The sequence below is a fragment of the Chenopodium quinoa genome, unplaced genomic scaffold (assembly GCF_001683475.1).
Source record: "Chenopodium quinoa cultivar QQ74 unplaced genomic scaffold, ASM168347v1, whole genome shotgun sequence".
Taxonomy (NCBI): Eukaryota; Viridiplantae; Streptophyta; class Magnoliopsida; order Caryophyllales; family Amaranthaceae; genus Chenopodium; species Chenopodium quinoa.
In genome coordinates, this window is record NW_018742959.1 from 1,576,715 (window position 1) to 1,600,715 (window position 24,001).

Below are 24,001 nucleotides of genomic sequence, written 5' to 3' on the forward strand. Positions count from 1 at the left end.
TTTAGGAACTTGTAAACCATTCACATGGTGAAGGTTACACCCCTTAACGATCTTAATTATTGTTGTTGCATTGTTGTTGTGATAGAGAAAATCAAAGAGATCTTAATTAAGTGTATTCTCTTTGATATTTTAATCAAAGACATGGCTTTCACATTTTTTAAGTGTATTCTCTTTGATTTTTTATGTGCGCTTTCTCTCTCTCTATTCCTTTTTTTTAAGAGAAAATCAAAGAGATCTTAATTATTGTTGTTGCATTGTTGTTGTGATAACCTTCCACAATCTAGGGAACGCCATCTTACTGATGTTGATGTTGTGGTCGTGCTTCGTCGCTGTTGATGTTCACTCGTCTCTGAACAAAAGAGCTTCTTTTTGAGGAATGTTCACTTGTCTCTGAACAAAAGAGCTTGTTTTTGAGGAATGTTCACTCATCTCTGAACAATGGAGCTTTTAGAGGAGTGTTCACTCAACTTTGAACCATGCAGCTTTTAGAGGGATTTTCACTCATCTCTGAACAATGGAGCTTTTAGAGGGATGTTCACTCGTCTCTGAACAATGGAGCTTTTGGAAGAAATATCCACGTGTCTCTGAGCAAAAGAGCTTTAATAGGATGCCCACGCGTCTCCGAGCAAAAGAGATTTTTTATATGTCCACGCGTCTCTGAACAAAAAAAGCTTAAATAGGATGCCCACGCGTCTCTAAGAAAAAGAGCTTGATAGGAATGTCCACGCGTCTATGAACAAAAGAGTTTTGATACTTGAATGTTTGTTGAGATCGTCCGGTTGGCTGCGAACAGGAGCTTTGCTGAATGGTTGTATCCTGTAAAAAATCAAAAGATTGCAAAAGACTTTACTGGTGTTTTTCTTAGGGTTGACCTAAGGTGATTGATTGACATGAGGTTAAATCAATGTGTTTTGACACGTATATGACTCTTGATTGACTTAATGTTTTTTGACACATGTATTAGACTCAATTCGAGGTGACATGACTCAACGTACATGACTCGTGTGTGCATTATAATGTGATTGTGCGACTCAAAAATGCAAAAAGGCAAGTGTTTAGGGTAATTTTACCCCGCCACGTGGTCGAATCAGAGGATGACACGTGTCAGCCTCAGGATGGCCCAAAGTGGACCAATCCCTGCTTGACACGTGTCACTCCAGAAATTAAGGGAAAAAGGCGGCCTTCAGGCCCAAATCCCGAGAAAGCCGCAAAGCGGCGCAGCCCACCAATGATTAAGCTTCAGTGACCTAATCAGGGGCACAAATCCCAAAGACCTTATAAATAGGGAGATGTCCCTCTTTTTGAGGGAACATTTTGACCATTTATTACACATTTTTACTCTTTGATAGAGACATCCTGAGCTTGGAATCCGAGCAGAATCCCACCTAAATTTCCGCACCTTTTTCTCCCTTCAAGTTTCTAACTTGTGCGTCGGAGGCGGAGCACCACCCAACCGGTGTCTCCGTTTGTTTTGTAGGTACATCGCACTCCGGATCAGTCTTCGTGTTGTAACTCTCCCGAGGGACAAAAACACCCAAAAAATTTGGCGCCGTCTGTGGGGAGAGTTCCTCGAAGATGGTTCAAGAGTCTGTACCACCCCCTAACCGTCTGGGCGAAGACCCAGAAGTCTTTACAGACCATGAGGATGAAGATCCTCAAGTCGAAACCTTTACAGCCGAAGACGGCTCTTTCAGAATCAAGCGCATCCGGCCTAGAGAGACTCTGGAGCGGGGTGCCTCCCAGGCGGGTGCAAGTAGACCCCCTGGGCAGCCGGAAGGGGAAACCCATACGGCAGCTGAATCAACGCCTGTCACCCGAGACGAGCTCATGAGATTCATGACAAGTTTCAAGGGTGAAATTAAAGAGCTGATCACCCAGAGCCGGGATGGCCCAAGACCCAAGTAGAGGTCAGTCGGCCAAGAAGACTCCTCTGGAAAAGGGGAAGTCAGTAAAAGATCGGCAGCCCACTCCTCATCCAAAGGAGAAGGCAGCCGGGACCATTGATTGGTCTAAAATTCTTTTTCCTAAGGGGAATAACAATAACTCCCGCCGGACTCAACTGCCGGTGAGAAGTAAGAAGTCATCTCTTGATGCCCGGGAGATCATCAACCGGAAGAGAAATCAGCAGCTGTCTGAGTCGGCTTCCACGTCGAACTTTCCTGATAGCTTTAACAATAACTCTGTCGGGAATGCATCTTCCTTGCATGAGAGTCAGACAGGCGGTAATACCGTCCATTCTGGCCCTCATATGATTGGAGTTGTACCGTTTGTGCCTACTCAGGTCTACGGCCAGTATCCCCCTTATTTCATGCAGCCGGCCCTCTTTGGAGGTCAGGCGGCATACCAAAATGTTCAACCACTAGACTGGCAGCTTCGCCTGCTTCGCCTGGGTGAACAACCTTTTGCGTTCACCCGGGAGATAACCAAGGCGGCACAACCGTCCAAGGTTAAGAATGTGTTGGTTGGTACCTATGACGGTACCACTAATCCGGAAGACCATCTCATGGCTTATACCAACCTCATGTATCTGTAGGGGTTGGATGATGCCACTTGGTGTCGTTGCTTCCCGACTACATTGAAAGGCATCGCCCAAAAATGGTTTGGTAATTTGCCAGCCGGGTGCATTGACAGTTTTAGGAAGCTTGCCTTCCTATTTGCTTCCAACTTCTCAATGAACATCCCTACTAAGAAAACAAGCTTGGACTTGAGCACCATTAAGTAGGGGGAGAGAGAAGGGTTGCGCTCTTATGTCAGGCGGTTCAATCTGATTAGAATTCAGATTCAAGGACTGTCTGATGAGGTAGCTTTTACAGACTTTTTCAAAGGTCTGAGAGACGGGTCAACTTTTAAGTTCGACCTAGTCAGAAAAGGGGCTTTCACCTTACAGGCGGCCCTGAGGGAGGCGGAAAGCTACATTCAAGCTACCGACCTCTGCTCGCCTGGCAGCCAGTCGGACTCAAAGAGGTCCAACAAGCAGAAAGAGAGCCGGCCTGCCCAGCCGACCAAAAAGAAAGAAGACAGCAAGAAGAGAAAAGAAATCTGGGCGGTAAGTGATTCTGACCAGCCGTCCCAGAAGAAGAAGAAAGAGTTTAAACCGTACGTCCCCAAGTACGAGTTTAACAAGGACTGCAATTCCATCCTCATGGAAATTAAGGACCGACTGTCCCTAGAGAAGCCGAATCCAATGAAAAGTTCCATTCAATCAAGGAACAAAAATAAATTTTGCTAATACCATGAGGAAGTTGGCCATGACACCAACGACTACTTCAGCCTTCAAAGAGCGTTGGACCGTCTGGCTGACAAAGGAATGTTGAAGTCCTACATTTCAAAGTCCCCAGCCGGGGCAAAGAAGAAGAATAAGGGTCAGTCCTCCAAGACTACCCCCCAGCCTGCTAGTAGCTCGGATACCGACAAGGAGCCGGTCTACACAATAGCAGGCGGGTTCTCCTGTGGTGGCCCTACCATCCGGGGCACCAAGAGCCATCTTCGAAAGATGGACAAGGATGATGATGAGCAGGCGTCTGCAAGCACCTCCTTCCCAGACTTCTTGATCACTGAGAAGGACAGGGGCAGTGTCCGCCGTCCACATGATGACCCGGTCGTCATTGAATGTAAGGTTGTCAACCAGCTGGTTGGACGGATCCTTATTGACACCGGCAGCTCATCAGACATCATCAGCCTCCAGTGCCTGCAAAAGCTGAAATACAATGTCAGCAGCATGCATCCGGTCACCTACCCCTTGGTTGGTTTTGGGGTGGGATGGTCTACCCAACCAGAAGAATTAACTTGCCCATCTGGCTGGGAGAGAAAGGCCGGGGACGATATATTGTCTTCAGATTCTTGGTCTTTGAGGAGTTAACCGCCTACAACATTATCCTTGGCTGGCCGACCCTCAACGTAGCCAAGGAAGTAATCATCCCGTCTCTCATGCTCATCAAGTATGAGAGGGATGACGGAATTGTTGGTTCCCTAAATGGGGATCAGAAGACGACCCGAGAGTGCTACCTCTCAGCCGTTAGAGACACTGTGGCCCCAGGCGGCCAGGAACCAATAGTCCTTGACAATGTCAAGGATGCCGACCCAGCGCCTGCCCAACCAGCAGCCTAGAAGAAAAGTAAGGCACCTCTGTGGTGGAGGTAAAGAAAGAGAAGAAATAGCAATCACTGACCGGGGAACGGTCAGATGAGCTCCGTCCCCAACCGGCTGGTGAACATATTGATATACCTCTGGACGACACCCGTCCAGAGTGTACCGTGAAGGTTAGGACGGTTGCCTTTGCTAAGTTAGGTGCAGACTTGCACCTCCTGCTGAAAGAATACAAAGACATTTTTGCCTTTGAAGTGGAAGAGATGTCAGGCGTCAGCCCGGATCTTGCTGTCCACAAACTCGCCGTGGACCCTAAAAAGAAGCCCATCCGGCAAAAGAAAAGAAACCACGGTGAGGAAAGAAGTCAGGCAGCAGCTGTCGAAGTCAAAAAGCTGCTAGACGCCAGGTTCATTCGGCCTTGTAACTTCCCCGACTGGGTGGCCAATGTGGTTCTTGTTAAGAAACCAAATGGGACCTGGCGCATGTGTGTTGATTACACAGACCTCAACAAGGCGTGTCCAAAGGACAGTTACTCGCTTCCAAAGATCGACAGTCTGGTCGATTCTACAGCCGGTCACGCCTTGATGAGCTTTATGGATGCCTACTCCGGCTTTCATCAGATACATCAGTGGAAAAAGGATCAAGAGAAGACGGCCTTCGTCACTGATCAGGGGTTATTCTGTTATACTGTGATGCCGTTTGGCTTGAAAAATACGCCTGCCACTTTCCAACGGATGATTAATATAGTCTTCATTAATCAAATTGGGAGGAATGTGGAGGCGTATATTGATGACATGATAGTCAAATCCAAGCTACAGACGGATCACCTTGCTGATCTCTGAGAAACATTCACCACCCTCAGGCGGCATAAGGTCATGTTAAATCCAAAGAAATGCGTCTTTGGTGTTGAGTCTGGGAAGTTTCTCGGATTCCTAATTGATCAAAGGGGGATAAAGGCTAACCCTGAAAAGATACAGGCGGTGATAGACATGAAGTCACCCCGTTCTGTCAAGGAAGTGCAGAGACTCACCGGCTGTTTGGTCGCCTTGGGGAAGTTCCTTAGCCGGTCAGATTTGAATGGGGGGATGATGCTGAGGCGGCATTCCAGAGGTTGAAAGAGAATTTACATTCTCTACCTAGGTTGGTCAGTCCTTTACCTAGGGAGACGTTGTACATGTATTTAGCCGTCTCAGATCATGCCCTCAGTGCCGTTCTCCTTGCTGAGCGAGACAGCGTGCAGCTCCCGGTTTACTTCATTAGCCATGTTCTTAAAAATGCTGAACTCCGGTACCCCATGGTTGAAAAATTTGGCCTTGCTTTGTATATGGCTTTCAAAAAGCTGAAGCCCTACTTTTTGGCACATCCAGTGGTGATTTACACCGACCAACCACTCAAGCGGCCAATGTCTACCTTAGACTCATCCGGGAGAATGTTGAAATGGGCTATTGAAATGAAAAGTCTTGAAATCACTTACGAACCAAGAAAGACAATGAAAGGTCAGGCGTTTGCCGACTTCATTGTTGAAATGACCCGTCCGGTGGCTCCGGATAATCTTGATCAGGTTTGGAAAGTGTATGTAGACGGGAGCTCTACAAAGAACGGCTGTGGTGCATGCGTAATCTACGAGTCTCCTGAAGGGGACAGATTTGAGTATGCACTACGCTTCAAATTTCAAGCCTCTAACAATGAGGCGGAATATGAAGCCCTGCTAGCCGGCATTTGCATGTGTAAGGCGGCAGGGGCCATGAAAATTGACGCCTACTCTGACTCTCAATTGGTTGTTAGCCAGTATGAGGGAAGCTATGAGGCTACTCATCCGGCTATGATCAAATATCTTCAGGCAGTCAAAGAAGAGACCAAGGCACCTGAGGAATTCCGGCTGAGTCAAGTGCCTAGGTCGGAAAACAACCAGGCGGATGCATTGTCAAAACTGGCGTTTTCCGCCTGTCATGATACGCCTCGGTCAGTCTTTTGGGAAGTTCTTGAAAAGAAAAGCATCTATGAGGATCCCATTGGAATTCTGGACCGATGCTCTACCTGGATGGATGGCATCCGGGCCTATCTCTCAAACGGTACACTTCCTGATTCGCCACAGGAAGCAGCAGTCCTGAAAAAGCGAGCTGCAAGCTTCGAGTTGAAAAATGGAGAACTCTTCAAGGCGGGGTTTCTGAAGCCTTTGTTGAAGTGCGTCACCCCTGAAAAGGGGAAGGAAGTTCTCGAATACTTGCACTCGGGATTCTGCGCCTCCCATATAGGCGGCAGGTCCCTAGCCGTCAGAGCCAGACGACATTATTTTTTGCCCACTCTTGAGGCAGACGCCAAGGAGTTTGTAAAGAAATGTGACAAGTGCCAAAAATTTGGCAAACTCATTCACCGTCCGGCTACTAACCTGACGGCCATCCAGAGCCCAATCCCGTTTGCAAAATGGGGCATGGACATTCTAGGTCCTTACACGCCTGCTCCAGGCAGAAAGCGCTACATCTTGGTGGCTGTGGATTATTTCACCAAGTGGGTAGAAGCTGAGGCGGTTAAAAACATCAAAACCTTAGACGTGATTTCCTTCATCTGAAAAAACATTATCACCCGGTATGGGGTACCTATGTCTATGGTGTTTGATAATGGTCCTCAGTTTGAGACGCCTCAACTAAAAACTTGGTTGGGAGATCAGGGGATCTCAAGCTATTTTGCATCTGTTGGCCGGCCCCAAGCAAACGGCCAAGTTGAAGCCTTCAATAAACTCATCTTAGACGACATTAAGAAGAAAATAGAGAGAGCCGGTGGCTTATGGGCAGAAGAGTTAATCCATGTCCTATGGGCCATTTGGACAACAACAAAGGGGGCAACCGATGAAATCCCATTTCTCATGGTTTACGGTGTTGAGGCCGTCTTGCCCATTGAACATTACGAGCCGACTCTCAGAGTCATGCTATATTATGAAGAGGCAAACTGGGAAGCAATGCGCCAGGAATTGGATTCACTCCCGGAACGCAGGGGCAATGCCGCCTTGCGTCATGAGATTTACCGTCTAAGAACGACGAGAGCCTACAACAAAAAAGTACACAAGCGTCCCCTGAAAGTTGACGACTTAGTGTTACGAAAAATGGAGGCAACCGGTAGGTCCAATGAGCTGGGGAAGCTAACTCCAAATTGGGAAGGCCCCTACCGAATCTATGAAGAAGTAAGGGACGGCACCTAACGCCTGGAAACCCCAGACGGTAGGCGCCTGCCTAGAACTTGGAATGTAGACAATCTGGAAAAAGTACTACTTCTGAGAATGTAAATTTTTGTAAACAGTGAGTCAGTTAATGAAGATTTAGGCTTTGTTTGCAAAATTGATTTGTTGTTTGATTATCCATCCGGGTAATACCCAGACGGATTCTTCATTTACCTAACTAAGTTAGATACTTAGTAAAGGTTACATTTGTTTGACCGCCTGGGTAATACTCGGATCCCTTTTTTATTTAAGTTTGATACTTTTTTTGTATTTAACTAAGTTTGATTATCCGCCTGGGTAATACTCAGAAAGATTTTTCATTTACCTAACTAAGTTTGATACTTGGTATGATTGAATAATTGCCTGTCCGTCTGGGTAATACCCAGACAGACTCGTTTGCTTAAAGAACTAAGTTCGACACTTGGTGTAAATCGGCCAATTCTCTGATTAAAAACTAAGCACAAAAACGCTTAGTGGCTATACAACCGGTCCTAAACAAGACCAGAGGCTGAAATGGCCGGATGGTTGCTCATTTTTTAAAATTACCTGTCCCAGCATGGACAAAGGCGTCCGGCGACACCCCTCCGGGTGCAATCATCGCAGAGAACAGACTATTTGTCGGTTCTACGTACCCATGTAGACGACAAAAATTGAATGACCGAATTGGTCAACTCATAGCCGTCTGACCAGAATGATCTATTATAAACAATCAAGTTACCAAATACCGGATGCCCTAGGGCATCAATCGGTCTTCGGCTAAAGTTCTCACAGGTTATTTATTCCAAAATTGCACTCTCTATCCCAATCAGGGCAAAAGAGTTGTTCAATGGCTATGAAATCTCTACTAGGACGGACAAAACGCCACTTGGGTAGTACCTGGAACGCCTGTTGGTGAACGGCTGTGCACTTGGTTTGGGGCAATCACTATTGTGATTGATTGACTTACAAAACGTATCATGCTCTTTGCAGCATTAGACGTTTCCAAGTCAATCAACCAACTCCACTTGAAACCAATCACACAACTGCCCAGGGGCAAGGACAACCGGACTATTGATTAGATAGGCAAAAAATCGTCGCATGCTTTTGATAAGTTTGGAAAAAATGAAAAATTAAAACTCGCAAAAATTGAAATTCAAACTTAAACGCAAAATGATCAAAACCGACTGAGTCGGTGCATTCATTGAAGTCCACCCAACCAAACGGTTGTAGTGGATTAAATGTTAACCAGACCCCGTCCGGGAGAAAGAGAAACTGTTAATCAACCTGGCTCCTTAGCCGGTAAATACAAATATACTCGGCACGCAGATCGGAAAAACAAGTTTTGGCATACTGCCGCTGAATAAATAAAAGAAAAGATAAAAAACAGAGATTGGCATACTGCCGTTGAAAGGTCACTTCTTGCCTGCAGACGGTGCCTCCTGGTCCTCCTCCTCATCATCTGAGGGTATCTCCTTTGTTTCACTCGGACCATAGCTGAGGCGCGGGGGGCTCATTGTTGGCGTTAACCCAGGCGTCGAAGGACTCAGGCTCTGGATCACCCTTCTCTCTCAGGTACACCACGTCCTCGGCATACCTGTGAGCCAGTGCCCAGATGCTGTAATCCGTGTCTAGGTACAAGGCAGCCCAGGCGATCTTCATTCGGGCATCATTGTCAACGTCACTTTCAGCAACTAGACGGTTCTGCTCCGCCTCCACGGTTGCTGCAAAGTTATTCTGAGCCTGAGCAGCCTCCTTCTCTAGCTTCTCAACCTTGGTCTTCAGGTTGGTGTTCTCTTCAAAAACACCCTGAAGGTTGCCAAGGTCCTTCTGGGCCTTCTTGAGCGCCTCATCAGCCTTTATGGCGCTCTCATCCGCCTTCTTCCGGCCCTCCTCTGCCTTCTTCTGGGCCGACTCAGCATCACCCGCCCGCTATTTGGCCGTCTCCAGATCCGCCTCCAGCTGTTGGGTTCTAGACGCCTGTGTCGTAATGATCGCTTTAGTTTCAAGCTCATTTATGATAGTCGAGTGTAAAGAAATATTGTCAGCGTCTAAGGCGGACTTCTTGGCCCTTTTTACCTCTTCCCTTTTGCAGGAATAAGGACGTTTGAGCCCGTCCACCCGCAGCATGGCCTGCAAAAAAGCAGGCGGTATAAGTATTGCAGGCGGGATAAAACACTTAGAAAAAATAAATTGACAAGTTTCTTACCTCAGCCAGAAGGGATAGAATGCGTTCCAGATTGAACGTCTCTATCCCAGGGATGTTGTCTTTATCCTTCTTCAGGACGGCGTTAAGCATGGCCTTGGCATGCTTCTGGACGTCTGGCCAGCGGGGGGATTGATCTGCACCACAATCAATACGTGATGAGTGCGAAACTAAGGCAACACCTATTTTTTGTCGACCGTCTGAAGATGACGTCTGTTGAGAGTGGGATTTCACCCGCAAAGGCCACCCAGCTCAAGCGGGGATTCAAAAGGGTTCTTACCTTCAGAGACGGCCAAGCGGGAACCGCTTGCAGGCATGGTGAACCCCGCGGCTGCTGATAAGGGATTGACGAGATTAAGGCACAGGCTGCCGCCTATCTTCTCGTTTCGTCCCGCTATCCGCATCTGCTGATGCCCGGCTGAGGCGCAAGGAGTTGACGCGGAGGTGGATTTTTTGATTTTATTGAGAACGGAGGGGGTCTCTTCCCTAGCCCGTTTGAGTTGTTTCTAAAACATCTTTCCAACTTATCCTCCCTGTAAAAATAACCAAGTTAAAGTTAGCATCCAGGAAAAATAATTGTTAAGATCAATTTACGAAAGGGTCGGGCGTTTATTACCTTGGCCTTGACCTCAGCCGCAGCTTTTTTTGCAAGTTGCTTGCGGATGAGTGTAGAGGACCGCTTGGGAGTCTTCTCCGTCTACAACATATTTAATGCTTCTTCTGCAAAAAGAGAAATTAATCAATATAATAAATCAATTCTGATAGAAAGATACTACAGACGGATCTAAACTGAGGCGCATACGTTTGGTAAACATGTGTCCTAGCCCGCAGGCGGCTAGGAAACACTCGTCCCTGAACTAGGCGCTCTTGGGGATCCAAATCTTGGGGACTTTTATTGTTTCCCCGGTTGACAAGGTCGCGTCTGCGAGGCCAAAAAATTCTGCCTCAATGGTTTTGTCAAAATCTTCCTCTGGGATCCGGGAAAGAGTGCACTTCCGACCCATCAAGTCGGGCTTCTTATTGTACATACGGTATTCACAATTCTCCCGTCTGGTAGGAGCTGACATCATATAGAACCTGTGTTTCCAGCCGTCGAATTTTGAGACCTTGTCCAACGTCATCAGGTATTGGGGATGCGTGGTTAGAGTATACCACGCCCTCCAGCCGCCTGGGCTTCTGCTAAGATAATGCGTAAGAGCAAAAGCCTCCCAGCCGGGGTTAAGCCCCTGGAACTCGCAAGCGGCAACCTACCCTAGAATGTTTTTTCAAGAGTTGGGGGTAAGTTGCCAGACTCCGAGGCGGTAGCCTCTTAAAATTGCCTTCACCGCCTGATGAAGGGGGAAGCGAAGGCCAGCCTTGAACGCCGCCTCATAACAGCCGAAACAGCTGTTGGCGTTCTCTTGATCGTCCTCCCAGGCGATGGTGCCATTCTCAGGCGGCACCCGGATCCTATACCCGTCTCCCAACGGATGCATTTGAGTAAAATTCTTTAAGTTTTCTTCCATTTGGATCCGGTCCTTAGAGGAGACGTGGATATTGAAGGGATCATCCTTCTCGTTCCATTTTTTCCTTTCCTCCTCCTCGCTATCCTGAAGCGGGGGTAAATCATCACTGCTCTCAGAGGTAGAGGTGGAGCTGTCGCTTTCCGTCTCTTCCTCATTCTGGGTCAAGGGGGCAGAGACGGCCTCGTCGCCGCCTTGGTCGCACTCTTCCAAAAACGATTTAGCGGGGGTTGAAGGGGCGCGCGGAGGGGATCTCTCCAGAGCCGTCTGGTCTCCTTGACCAGACGTTTCTCCCTCAGGCGTTTGGCCGCCTGAGCCTTCGCTCTTGTAATTTGGATCAGTCGCCGTCTGCATTATCCGAGCCATTGTGCCATGCACAGACACGTAACTGGTCGGAATCCAAGGCAAAGGGTGGTCCCAACACCCCGAGACGGCACTCCCAGTCCTAGACTCAGCCGTCCCTGGTGACCGGCTAGACTCTAACCTAGGCTGTGCCGTGTATGTTGGTGAGGCATCCATTTATTGCAAGAAATATGAGGGTACCTTTTGATGTAATATCTGGAACTAGGCGGGTCCGGCTGGGTCGATGGAAAACGAGCTTTCTTGCTTGCGCCTAACTCAAGTAGATGACTTCTGCTCTCTCAAAGTTCTCTCTAGAAAATTTTTTGTAAACGTACAAGATTATGAGGGTAAAACGGTTATATATAGAGGGTAAATACGGGGCATTTCCGTAATTTACCCGGAAGGTGAACGGTTACTCTTTAATGGTAAAATTACCGCCAATCGGAGCGTGACACATGTCACAGATGCCACGTGGCGTGCCACGTCACATCTATGAGGGGTAAATGTTAAGGGTAATTTTACCCCGCCACGTGGTCCAATCAGAGGATGACACGTGTCAGCCTTAGGATGGCCCAAAGTGGACCAATCCCTGCTTGACACGTGTCACTCCAGAAATTAAGGGAAAAAGGCGACATTCAGGCCCAAATCCCGAGAAAGCCGTAAAGCGGAGCAGCCCACCAATGATTAAGGTTCAGTGACCTAATCAGGGGCACAAATCCCAAAGACCCTATAAATAGGGAGATGTCCCTCTTTTTGAGGGCACGTTTTGACCATTTATTACACATTTTTACTCTTTGATAGAGACATCCTGAGATTGGAATCCGAGCAGAACCCCACCTAAATTTCCGCACCTTTTTCTCCCTTCAAGTTTCTAACTTGTGCGTCGGAGGCGGAGCACCACCCAACCGGTGTCTCCGTTTGTTTTGTAGGTACAGCGTACTCCGGATCAGTCTTCGTGTTGTAACTCTCCCGGGGGACAAAAATACCCAAAAACAGCAAGCAAAAAATTTTGTCATTTTTTGAGGAGGGTACCAACTTTCTCCCGAAAAAGAAAGACACATAAAGGAAGAAGTGAAGTGTTGGATGGTATGTTGAATAAGCTTAGTTAAATGTATGCGCCCACGTTGTATCTCATAGTGAAAGGATTAATTCATCCTAGGCTATCTGAATTATTGACTTGATGATGAAAGTATTTGGGTAACTTAGGCACAGAGGCTAAGCACTTCTTACTTTGTGATGCAATGATGATTACACCGATGAGTGATTTCGATATGACAAGGGTTCCTAAAGGTAGGACTATTTGGTCATGTGTCTGTGATGTGTGTGAAAGTGATACTAAAGTTAGGCCGCAAAGGCTAAATGTATGGAAAGATATTATTTCAGAAAGAGTCCAATGATGGTGACTCTTAGGCTAGGTAAGCTAATGATGTAGGGATCAAGCCCCCAAGTCTAGCTCTAAATGGATAGGGATGAGCATAGGAGATCCCTTGATATAATCAATTATGAACATAAATATGAATGCATTTTTATTACGGTCGCACCCCAATGTGAGGTTGCCTACGTATCCGTTAGGAATCAGGTCGAACGTAGCTCTAGCCAAACCTCGCACAAGTATGTGTATACCTCAAAGATGTATTTTATGGGTTGTAACATGGTTAGGATAAAGGTGAAAGAAGAAAGGGATAAAGGCTCAAGACCTTAGATTAGCCCCCAAGGTGTGCAACCTTGCTTTTGAATCTTTGTATTTGTATGCTTGAGGTTTCCTCCCTTTTGAACTATTTTCTTTTATATTCTTTGCTATCTCTTTTTTTTTGCTTTATCATTTTTTATTTGGATAAGTGTTGGCAATCCCGATCATGCGGTCTATCACTCACTTGGAATTCATGTTTCTCAGACAGGGTACCTAGCACTCAATAAGAGATGCAATATGAGATGTGTTCTTATCAAAGATATATTCATATCAAAGGCATTGGAATACTTGCTATTTTATACTCTTTTATCATTTTTTCTTATTTTAATTTTTTGAAATTACTCATGATTTTTATTCTTTGAAAATTGCATAAATTGCACACTATCCCATCCCAAGGTTAGGTAGATGTGGGTCGAAGAAAGAAAGGTATATTGTTAGACGAGGCTCTAAGTGGTTTATCAAGAAAGGATTACATATTTGAAGGATGAAAGTTGATATGATGTGGCTACGAGGGGTGCCTCAAATCATTGGTATACCTTGTACTTAGTTCGACATGGATTTTGCTTTTTTAATGCAATGTAATGAAATGATCATATGCAAGAAAAGGAATGCTAATTTTATTAAAAGGTAAAAATGAAAACCCCTACAAAATAAGATCAAGGAAATTAAACGGTTCCTATGCTAGACTTATTTGGGAAAGGGATAAAAAAAAGATAGAAAAAGAGGTCACGAAATCTTATCGTTGAAGCTCTCCTCGTGTCTTGCACTCTTATTATCACTTGGTCTTCTTGCCGGCTGGAGGTATGGGAAGCTTGTTATTATCAATCAAATATTGGATGGCCTCTCTTAGCTTCCAACAACTCTCAGTAGTATGACCCTTACCTGGATGGTATTTGCAGTGTGCATTAAGGTTCCAGCTAGCCATTCGCCTTTCAACTAGTGGATCTTCAAATGGTCCAATAGGAGTTATGAGACCTTTAGCATGAAGGCGATCGAATGTTGTGCCATAACTTATGCCAATAGGTGTTAAGTTTCTCATTTGCCCTCGTTTGTTCATGGAAAGGACCTCATCCTAGTTAAACGTGCTAACGTTGTTTGAGAGGGTAGTTTTGGAAGAAGAAGGATTGTCGTTCTTCTTTTCGTTTCAGCCACTGTTATTATTATTACTATTCTTGGCCTTCTTGTTGCTTAGAGGAACATGAAGGTGATTTGAATCAATGAGATCCTTGAGGATAAAACACTTTTCGGTGGTGTGACCATTTACAATAAGAGTTTGGATCTTAATTGGAAGATCATTTCTCAGTTGGTTGATCTTGGCTGGGGCCAACGGGATGAAGGAGACCTGGATCATGAAGATAGTCTAAAGCTTTATCATAAGTCATTTCTATTGGTGTGTATTCTTCAATGGTCCGTTTTTCCTGTGGCTTAGGAGCATTGAGTTCTTCATTAAATCCTTGGTTAGAATTTTGTTCGATAACCATCATTCGATTTGCTAGTCCTTCTACCACATTCAAGAGCATGGCAATGACATCTTGCAGTTTTCTAACGTCTTCTTTTAGACTTGACAAATTTTCCCAGGTATTATCTAAGAAGATTCTTTCATCCTCCTCAATCACGGCCACTTCATCAATAGAGGTTATATAAGCTATCTCAATCATGGGCTCACCTACATGTGTGATAAGGAGTGAAGGATCGAAGGATGTTTGATCTTCTGCGATGGCTAGAATCCCGTAAGTTTTATTGTCATCGATCAGGTCCTGAATAACTTCTTTGAGTTTCCAACACTCCTCAGTGTTGTGACCCTTTCCTTTGTGATACTTGCATTGTTTATTAGGATCCCACTTACGTGGCCTAGCTTCTGGAACTGGGCCTTTGATGGATCCTATGGGCATGACTAGTCCTTTGTGATGTAGCTTTTCAAAAGCTGCCTCATAACTCATACCAAGTGGAGTGAACATTCTTTTAAACCTATGGATTTGTTGTTTAGAGGTATTCGTAGCATGTACTTCATTAATGGGGGAGGAAGAAAAAGGATGGTCATTCTTCTTTCCTTTTGCATTATTATCTTTCAAAAGATCGACTTCAGTGTCAATGCTTATATTATAGACACCCTTGAAATTATTCAAGTTGTGCTGGGTATTTTAAGTGCTTTGCATATTTTTCTTGAAGATTCTTGATGAACATCCTTACAGACTCTTTTTCAATAGGAACCTTAACCATATTAGCAGAATTTTCCCTCCATTTGTTGAAGAAAGAAGTGAACCCTTCGTTTTCTTTTTGCTTTAGCATCACACGTTGTCTATGGTCTATTTCATCTTAAATGTTGCACTTATATTTATTTATGAAAGCGTTTATTATGGAATCCCAAGAAGAGGTTTTCTTTTTTTCAAGAGAAAAGAACCATTGTTGACAAACGATTTCTAAAGATAGTGAGAACAAAGAATGAAAAATCTTCCTATCAATCCCCTTAATGTTCATATTATAGTCTCGAAAGCTCTTAAGTGAAAGTAAGGATTGTAAGTTGGCTTGAATTTAAGGATGACAGTGGCACTGAACTTCTGCGGAAGAAGTTCCTTATCCATTGAGACCCCTCGTGAGCTATTGCCCTGGAATCTATAATCATTGGATATTTTGCTCAAGCTTTCTTGCATGAGCTCCATTTTTTGTTGCTTCACAGGGTCATTAATTTGAAGAGCCATACTCTTCATCAATTCAGTTAAGTTGGCCATATCATTCCTAAGTTTGTTGACTTCTTCCTGAGACGCCATTATCTTCTTATCTTTTCTTTTCCGACTAATTGGTTTGTCAAAAAGTATTACTTGAACAAAGGTGTTGTCCTTGATTAATCTCCCTTCTCTCCTTGACCAAGTGTTGTAGAAAGGAAAATTCGGGGATACTTATTGTTAATTTTTTTACTCAAGCTCTATTCAACATGCAATAGATGGAAGGAGGTTGGAAGAATGAAGATTGTGTTATAAAGAAAGCATGTAGAGAATGGAAAAATTATTTAGATGAGGATATATAGAAGAATTTAGGAATAAAGTGGACCCCAAATCAAATGACGGAAAGAACGACTCATGCATGAACCTAAGACATGGTCATGGTGAGAAAAGAGTATGTACAAAATGTGTGAATACTTGTGAGTGTAAGTGATTTGTTCAAGACTCATGTCATGTCCATGTTATTAGACTATGTGACTAGATTCATACAAAGACTAGTTAAGACTTCACGTATGTGCACTAAACCGGACATGCTGTCGTATTTTAGTCATAACTTTTATCTGTGCCTCCGAATTGGACGAAACTAACACCAAATGAAAGATAAAACTCGAGGCTATAGATCCATAAGTTTTACGACTCGTAACTATCTCCTAGAACTCCGGATATGACAAAAGTAGGTAGACGTTTGTGCAATATACGGGAATAAAAAACCGGGTTGACTCAAAGGAACTATGACTCGATTTTAGACATATTTATTACTCCCTCCATCCCTAAATTACATTCCTGGTTTCTATTTTGGGTATTCCAAAATTACATTCTTCCTTTCCATTTTTAGTAAGTTTTTTATTTCCAAATATCCCAAATCAACTCTCTTTTTCTGTTATATATTTAATGCTTTCTCACTCTTACTAACCTAATCTCACTCTTATTTTCTCTCTCCATCATTTTTCAGAAGTTTGTACTTCCCATAACTAACCTAATGAATATGATTGGTTCTTAATTTTCAATTAAAAGCATGTTATTGGTCCTTTTATTTTATTTTTTTATTTTTTTTTTGCAAAGGATTGATGACATCCCATTGAAATATTTCATTATTGTTTTGTCTTTTATCTTTCCTCCTTAATTCCCGTGTAATTTTACAAGCAGGAATATAATTTAGGGACAGAGGGAGTAGCTCAAATTAATTAATCAATTAATTAAGCAAAGTCCTTTAGTCCTTGGTAAGTTTATTTAAGCATATTCATAATTACAAGTCAAACCAAACGTTTAGTTTAATCACACGTAAGTATGCACAAGAAAATAATGCACAAGTAGTCAAGTAGTTACAACAAGATGCAATGAGTTTGCAACCTAACCATGGCTCTAGTTCTCTAAAGTTCAAGATATGGGTTAGTAAAAAAGGGTCCATGGTTATGAATCCGGATGCACCGTGCGGAAGCCTTACCTTTGGAAGGGTTGGCGCGAGTGTATGGGACTCCGCAATTAAACTTGCTTCCACGGTTTGGTGAATTCACAAACTCGGATGTACCTGTCGTTGCCAAGAGCGTTCGATTAGGTTGATGGAGCGTGAATTCCCAGAGGGTTATGGCCATATGTAGAACACATTTGGGTTTCGAAAAAAAGGGAAAAACTCAATCAGGAAGTAAAATCGAGCAAACAATACTAGAAAACTAGTCAAAACAAGAAGGTAGATTTCTAGCTCGATATTGGAAGAATTCGGCGCAAGAAAATAGCGTCTGTCACCAAACAATGCCATTGTCGCCAGACAACAAGTACTGTCACCAAGCGAAAGCGCCATCATTCGGTGCTGACACTGTTTTCTATGCGCTAATTCTTACATGCCTATACAACTTTCTGTTCTTGAATTTTCCAGTTTTTTTCGTAGCGTTATTTCGACTTTAGTTGTGAAAGATATTTCACTGATTTCCTACGTGTAAAAATCCTATGTTTTTTACGCATTACGGATGGTCTTTCCAATGCGAACCTTTTTATGCTTATTCCAATAATGTTAATCAAAATTACGCACATGAAATACTTAGAATTTTTCGAGTCTCATCCACTCATTCTAAATTATTGCCAAAATAAATCTTAGGAATTAAAATAGAAATCCTCCCCAGTGGAGTTGCAAAAAAACTGTAGGGAATATTTCAAGAATCCTACACTTGAGCCCCACTGTGATCATACACTTAAGCACGGTGGCATCCAATGGGAAGGAAGCTAGAGTAAAAGAGTCGCCAATAAGTTTTAGGAACTTGTAAACCGTTCACAATGTGAAGGTTACACCCCTTAACGATCTAGGAGATCGTTAACTCCAATAGTTCTGGAACCATGACTGGAAGTTTGGAGATGAAGGTACAAATCAAACCTAAAAGAATTGAATTTGCCCTAAAAATAGGCCTCTACTTTATTCTTCTCGTATTCATGTGCGGTTTCTGAATAACATACAATCATTAGATTAACCCTAAACTTGTTTAATCTATGTTGGTTGAATATTAATGCACAAATAAAACTATTATTGGCGATCACTTGAATTATAATAATATTTTCCCTAAACAAGATTATTTATTATCTTATTAAACATGATTACAAGTACAAATTCTCTTTAAACATGCATAAAAGGTGTGACCAAGCAATAACAATAATAAATATCAAGCAACATAATAACAATTATCATCATAATAATAATAATAATAATAATATATAATCATCATAATCATATCAAAGCTTAATAATAATATCAAGATCCTAGGCATGATACTAACAAGATTAATAACAAACCCTAGCATGTTACTAAACATGAAACATCAATTAGCTCTAACATGACACTTACATGATATTAGGAAAGAAATAGGAAGCATCATAATAATATACATGATATTAGAAATTTTAATTATTACTCTAAACATGATATTAGGAAGCAATATAAAAACCTAAAAAGATAATAGGAATCAACAAAATAATTTAAGCATGATTCCATATCAAAAGATCAATAATACAATTAAAGAACTTACTACGATGCCTCGTACCTATTTCTTTCACGTCTAGGGCGAAAGCAACTTCAAACTACGCAAGGTGTGTCTAGAGCTAATTAATGTATGTGGAATTTATTAAAAGGGAAGGTTTAGAAAAAGAATGGAGAGAGAGAGAAAGCTTTCTAGCTTTTAGAGAGAGAATAGAGAGATGATGGTTGTTGTGAATAAAAACGAGGAAATACGACCCCTATTTATTGAAAAAATAGCTCGGGATAAGATAGAAAATAGTTCGAGTCCAACCAATTTGGAATAAAAGACCTCTTGTCGTCAACGACAGGAGTTAGCGCCAGACGACAGGAGCAGTGCCAGGCGACAGGTATTAGTACCAGGCGACAGACCTGTCGTTTGGCGCTAGGACAAATTTTTTGCGGATTTTGTTTTTATCATATCTTTTGATCCAAAAGTTCAAATAAGTCATATAATATGTTGTTAGAAAGATATTGAAGTATCCTTTCCAACACAATTAGAATCAGACTAAAATAATTGGTAGATAAAAAAATATGGCCGAAAAAGTGGAAGGGTGTCAGTTTTGGATAGAGTTTCGTATTTCTTTCATATATTTTTTGTTTTAGCTCAGAATTAATATTATAATACATCATTGGAAAGATAATTTCAAGATCTATCCAACCATATAATATTTGGATAAAAATTATGAGGCACGAAAATAATATATGACTTTCTTTGAACATCTTTAATCTAAATAGAATTAGGACTTAAAAAAAGGAAAGTTTTATTCAATTTCAAACTCTTTGATTTTATTTTTTCAAAAGGATAATTAAGCTTAGAAACTTATAGAATCTTCTAATAAATCCTAATTAGTTTAGGAATAAGATTAAACCTTTGGACCCTCCACATGATCTTTGGGCCGTAGGTAAAATCTGGTTTAAGCCCACTTTAGTATTTTGGCCATAACTAATTCCTAATCACTACACCCCCATTTAGCCATTCCTACCAACTCCCCCCTCCTGAAATTACAATAAAGCCTTTACCCACACTAACCACACCCTACTAACCACCTGCATTACCTCCCACTAACCACAGTAAACTCACTTACCACTAACTATGCAATTACTGTGCAATTACAACCCACTTACCACAATAACTGCAAGTAACTGCAAAATCTACAAATATATATACGAATAAAAAAAATTGAAAAATTTATCACATTCTACATTTTTCTTCTAAGCATTTTCTCTCTCATCAAACCTATGAACAAGCATAATTCCTACTACTTTCTGAAAATTTGTTACAATCGCATCAACAATGAGTAGTCTACAAGAAGAACATGCACTAGCAAAACAAAAATCTACTGAAAAACCAGAATCATAAGTTCATTTGATCAATTTTTGCAATTAAACCCTAATTTTTTGAAATTTTGTTCAACCGTAAATTTATTTGTTTAATTTCTTTTGTAGAACACAAAAGGAAGATCCAAAACCTGAAAATTTGTAAGTGAAGAATTTTAAGAATTAAACCCTTAATTTTTTAAAATTTTGTTCAAAAACAAGTAAGGAAAGTACTAATTTGTGTAATTTCTTTTGTAGACTACAGAAGGAAGTTCCACAAATTAAATATGCTGCAGTTTCGTAAGTATTTTTCACTTAATTTCGAATTTTTAAGTTATTTATCATACATTTTGATTAAATTTTGAAGTTATTTATCATGCATTTTGATGAAATTTGTAAAATTAAAATAAAAAATTAAAATTTGCAAACAGGGATGAAATAAAGTGCCAACCTATATCTCCTCTGATTGATCCTCAACTTTTAAATGACATAATAATGTCCAGTGGTCCTGCTGAAAATGAAATGTCTCCAATTCCTAGGTATAATGATCAATTATGAATTACTATATGTTCATATACCTGTTTGAAGTTGTACATTTTGACTGTTGATTTTTAATTTCATAATTATACATGTTTGAACTTGTACATTTATACATATATAAATGTTCATTTTACTATAAAATTATGAACATTTACATATTCATTTATCATAATATATATAGAAATGTTCATTTTATTGTAACCTTATGAACAAGTATATTTTATTGTAACCTTATGAACAAGTATATTAATATGCATGCAAATTGATATATTGATAGTAACTTTTGATATTGTAGTGTTGAACCATATAAAGTGAAACACATGATGAACTTTAGAGATGGAAATTCTAAACCTAAAATTAAACAAGAGATTATGCCATCAATTATTTCCAATGGGAAAAAAGGAAAACCATTGTAGTTGGTGGAAACCATATTTTGATAAAAACATGTTAAACCCCAATTAAGTTAATAAACATTCAATTTTTTTATTTACATAACTATTATTATATACATGTCAGTTATCTAAAATCATTCTTAAAATTTTAGTGAAAAAAAAATAAAGATGAAGGTAACATTTATAATGTAATAATCAAGGCCAGAGACAAGTGAACCAATAAAGTATTAAATTTTAGTACTATTTATGAAATTAATCATTTTTACATATAATATATTAAAATTAATCACTTTTACATACATTTCCTATTAATCATATTGAAACTAAAATTTAATTATAACTATTGAAAATCAAAAACAATGCAGAGAAATAGATCAGGGGATATCAACTTCTTCTGAAAAGATACAGAAAAGGTAAATGTTCATTTTGAACTTATAAAATAATAATTTATATAAATTAAAAAGATTAATTTTATATTCTAGCCATTTTTTATTTTTCAGTGAACATGGAGTAAGTATGCATAGAGTAACAAATTTTCATTTTCACTATATAATATAAACATTTTCAGCATCATTTATATTGACTTATATGTCTAACAAATTTTTCAGAGATTCATCAGTTATTGTACACAGTTCTACTTAAGTACAACAAAAAACGATATAGAGGTATACATTTTACAATACATCGTAATAAATTGTTTAATTTTTATGCTATATTCTAATATTTGTAATTTTATTTGAAAATAAAACAAAAAAATGAAAACAGTCCAACATAATGCAAGAAAAAATCCAGCCTATGTTTAGTTTCATAATGTTTAATGATAAATAATATATAAATACATTATAATGTTTCAACTAATATTGTTCTTCTCATCTTTTTTTTACAGAAAGTTAGCAAAAACAACTCAGAAAATTTTTCAAAAGCTTCAAAATAAGAATTTGTTATTAAAAAAGAAAAAAGATAAAGCTGATGATGGAAAGAAATCACCTGCTGAAAAAGAGCAAGCTAAAGCAAAAAAAGCTGAAGGTAAAATGTTCATATATAAATACTAAAATGAACATTTTTAATTAGATTATTTATTTGATTGTTATTAATATATTAAAACATATATTTGATATGTTAGGTGAACCAAGATTCAAAGGAACCAGATCATGAGAAGAAGGAAGAGGAAGCAGTTGTAAGCAAAGAAAATTCTGAAGGTAGAAATGTTCATTTATAAAAACTAAAATGAACATGTATGAGATTATTTATTTGTTTGAATTTAATATATGAAAACTTGTATTTGATATATTAGGTGAACCAAAAGATTCAATGGTACCAGATCATGACAAGAAGGAACCAGATCATGAGAAGAAGGAAGGGGAATCAGTTTTAAACAAAGCAATATTGAAGGTAATAATGTTCATTAATAAAAAGTAAATTGAAAATTAAGTCTAAACTTTGAAATTTAACTAAACTCATGAATTTATATGTAGAGGGTCTAAAAGATTCAAATAAACTAGATCATGTATAGGAGGAAGCAGTTGCAAGCAAAGCACCTGTTGAAGGTAAAATGTTCATATATAAAAAGTAAATGAACATTATTTATGCAATTATATATTTGCTCTATTTAACATGGGAAAAACATATATTTGATGTAAGAGGGGAAAAAAAGAATCAAATGAACTTGTACAAGATGCTAAGAAACCTGTTGAGTATAAAAAAGTTATAACAAAAGATTTTAAAGGTAAAATTTATATCTATTTGTTTTATATTAATACTTTTAAATACATTAATTGTATAAAAGTTTAGTACAGTGATTGTCGAGGATGAAACAGAATTAGAACAAAGAGAAATAGCTATGCAAAATGATGAACTTCAAGCTTCACAAAAAAGTGAAGAATCATCACAAAAGACAACAAGATACAAAATGGTTGCAAGAAGAGTTCTAAAAAACAAAAAATAACGAACTAAATGAAATCCATGTGGGAAGACAAACAAGAAGTAAAGACATAGGTAATATTTGTACCTCTTATGTAATGTAAAATACAAAGCTCAAATATTTATACAATGTTCATACTTAATAATTACAATGTTCATATACACATCAATGACAAATGTTGAAACAAAGACCACTCCTCCAGACCCTACTGCTGCAAAGGGGAAAAAGGACACTCCTCCTTGCCCCTGTTGCTCCAAAGGGGAAAAAAGGTACTCCTACTTCCCCTTCTGCTCCAAAGGGGAAAAAGGGCACTCCTACTTCCCCTGCTGTTGCAAAGAGGAAAAAAGGTACTTCTGCCCCTGTTGCTGCAAAGGGGAAAAGGGGAACTCTTGCTGCCCCTGCTGCTCCAAAGGAGGAAAAAAGCTACCGGAGTGGTTGAGAAAAAAGATATTGCGCTTGTTGCTGCAAAGAGGAAAAAGAAACAAGAAGGTAATTGTTCATATTATAAAACTATAATGTTCAATTTTATTATTTATACTTACATGTATACAATTTGAAAAATTTATACAAGTGGTAAAAAAAGAATTGCTGGAACTACCAAAGGGGGAGTGAAAAAAATTACAAAGAAAGAAGGTACATCTTAGCAAATTTAGAATATTGTTCATTTACACAAAATAATATGATCATTTATATTAACATATTTGTTCATTTCGTAGAACATGTTGAATCTTCTACACAAAAAAAAAAAAAAAAAAAAAAAAAAAAAAACTCTTGGAAAGAGGAAGTTACAGCTTGATGAAGTTTCATCGGATGAAGATTCTACAGACAGTGGAGAGGATAGTTAGGATACTAACTTCAAGGAAACAGAAGAGAATCAAGAAGAAGAGGATGAATTTGAAGATCTTGAAGAAGAAAAGAATCCAAAAAAGAAGAGAGCAAAATATGAAAAAGCTCTAGCCATTGTAGAACCACAACCAACTGCAAAAAGGATAAAAAGAGAAGTTGTGAAAGTTGATGATGACATAGAAGAATATGAGGAAGAGAAAGAAAAGTGTTCATCTAGAGGGGGGCATGTCAAATTAATGATTTGGGTG

At 40.3% G+C, this 24,001-nt stretch overlaps 1 protein-coding gene across 1 annotated transcript; it reads left to right on the forward strand.

Moving 5' to 3' along the window:
* Window positions 1–20,549: 20,549 nt before the first annotated feature.
* LOC110728766 (FK506-binding protein 4-like) lies at window positions 20,550–23,346 on the forward strand. Its single transcript, XM_021908416.1, has 8 exons — window positions 20,550–20,593; window positions 21,352–21,399; window positions 21,487–21,496; window positions 21,595–21,651; window positions 22,110–22,185; window positions 22,281–22,378; window positions 22,773–22,910; window positions 23,110–23,346. The coding sequence occupies exons 1-8, from the start codon at window positions 20,550–20,552 to the stop codon at window positions 23,344–23,346; spliced, it is 708 nt and encodes a 235-aa protein (XP_021764108.1).
* The last annotated feature ends 655 nt before the right edge of the window (window positions 23,347–24,001 follow it).

Excerpts from the sequence above, each read along its gene's own strand:
- LOC110728766 (XM_021908416.1), top strand. The coding sequence starts at position 20,550 with ATGTCCAGTGGTCCTGCTGAAAATGAAATGTCTCCAATTCCTAG. Across the intron at positions 20,594-21,351 it reads GAAATGTCTCCAATTCCTAG|AGAAATAGATCAGGGGATAT; the intron begins GTATAATGATCA and ends AAAACAATGCAG. Across the intron at positions 21,652-22,109 it reads CAACAAAAAACGATATAGAG|GTGAACCAAGATTCAAAGGA; the intron begins GTATACATTTTA and ends TTGATATGTTAG.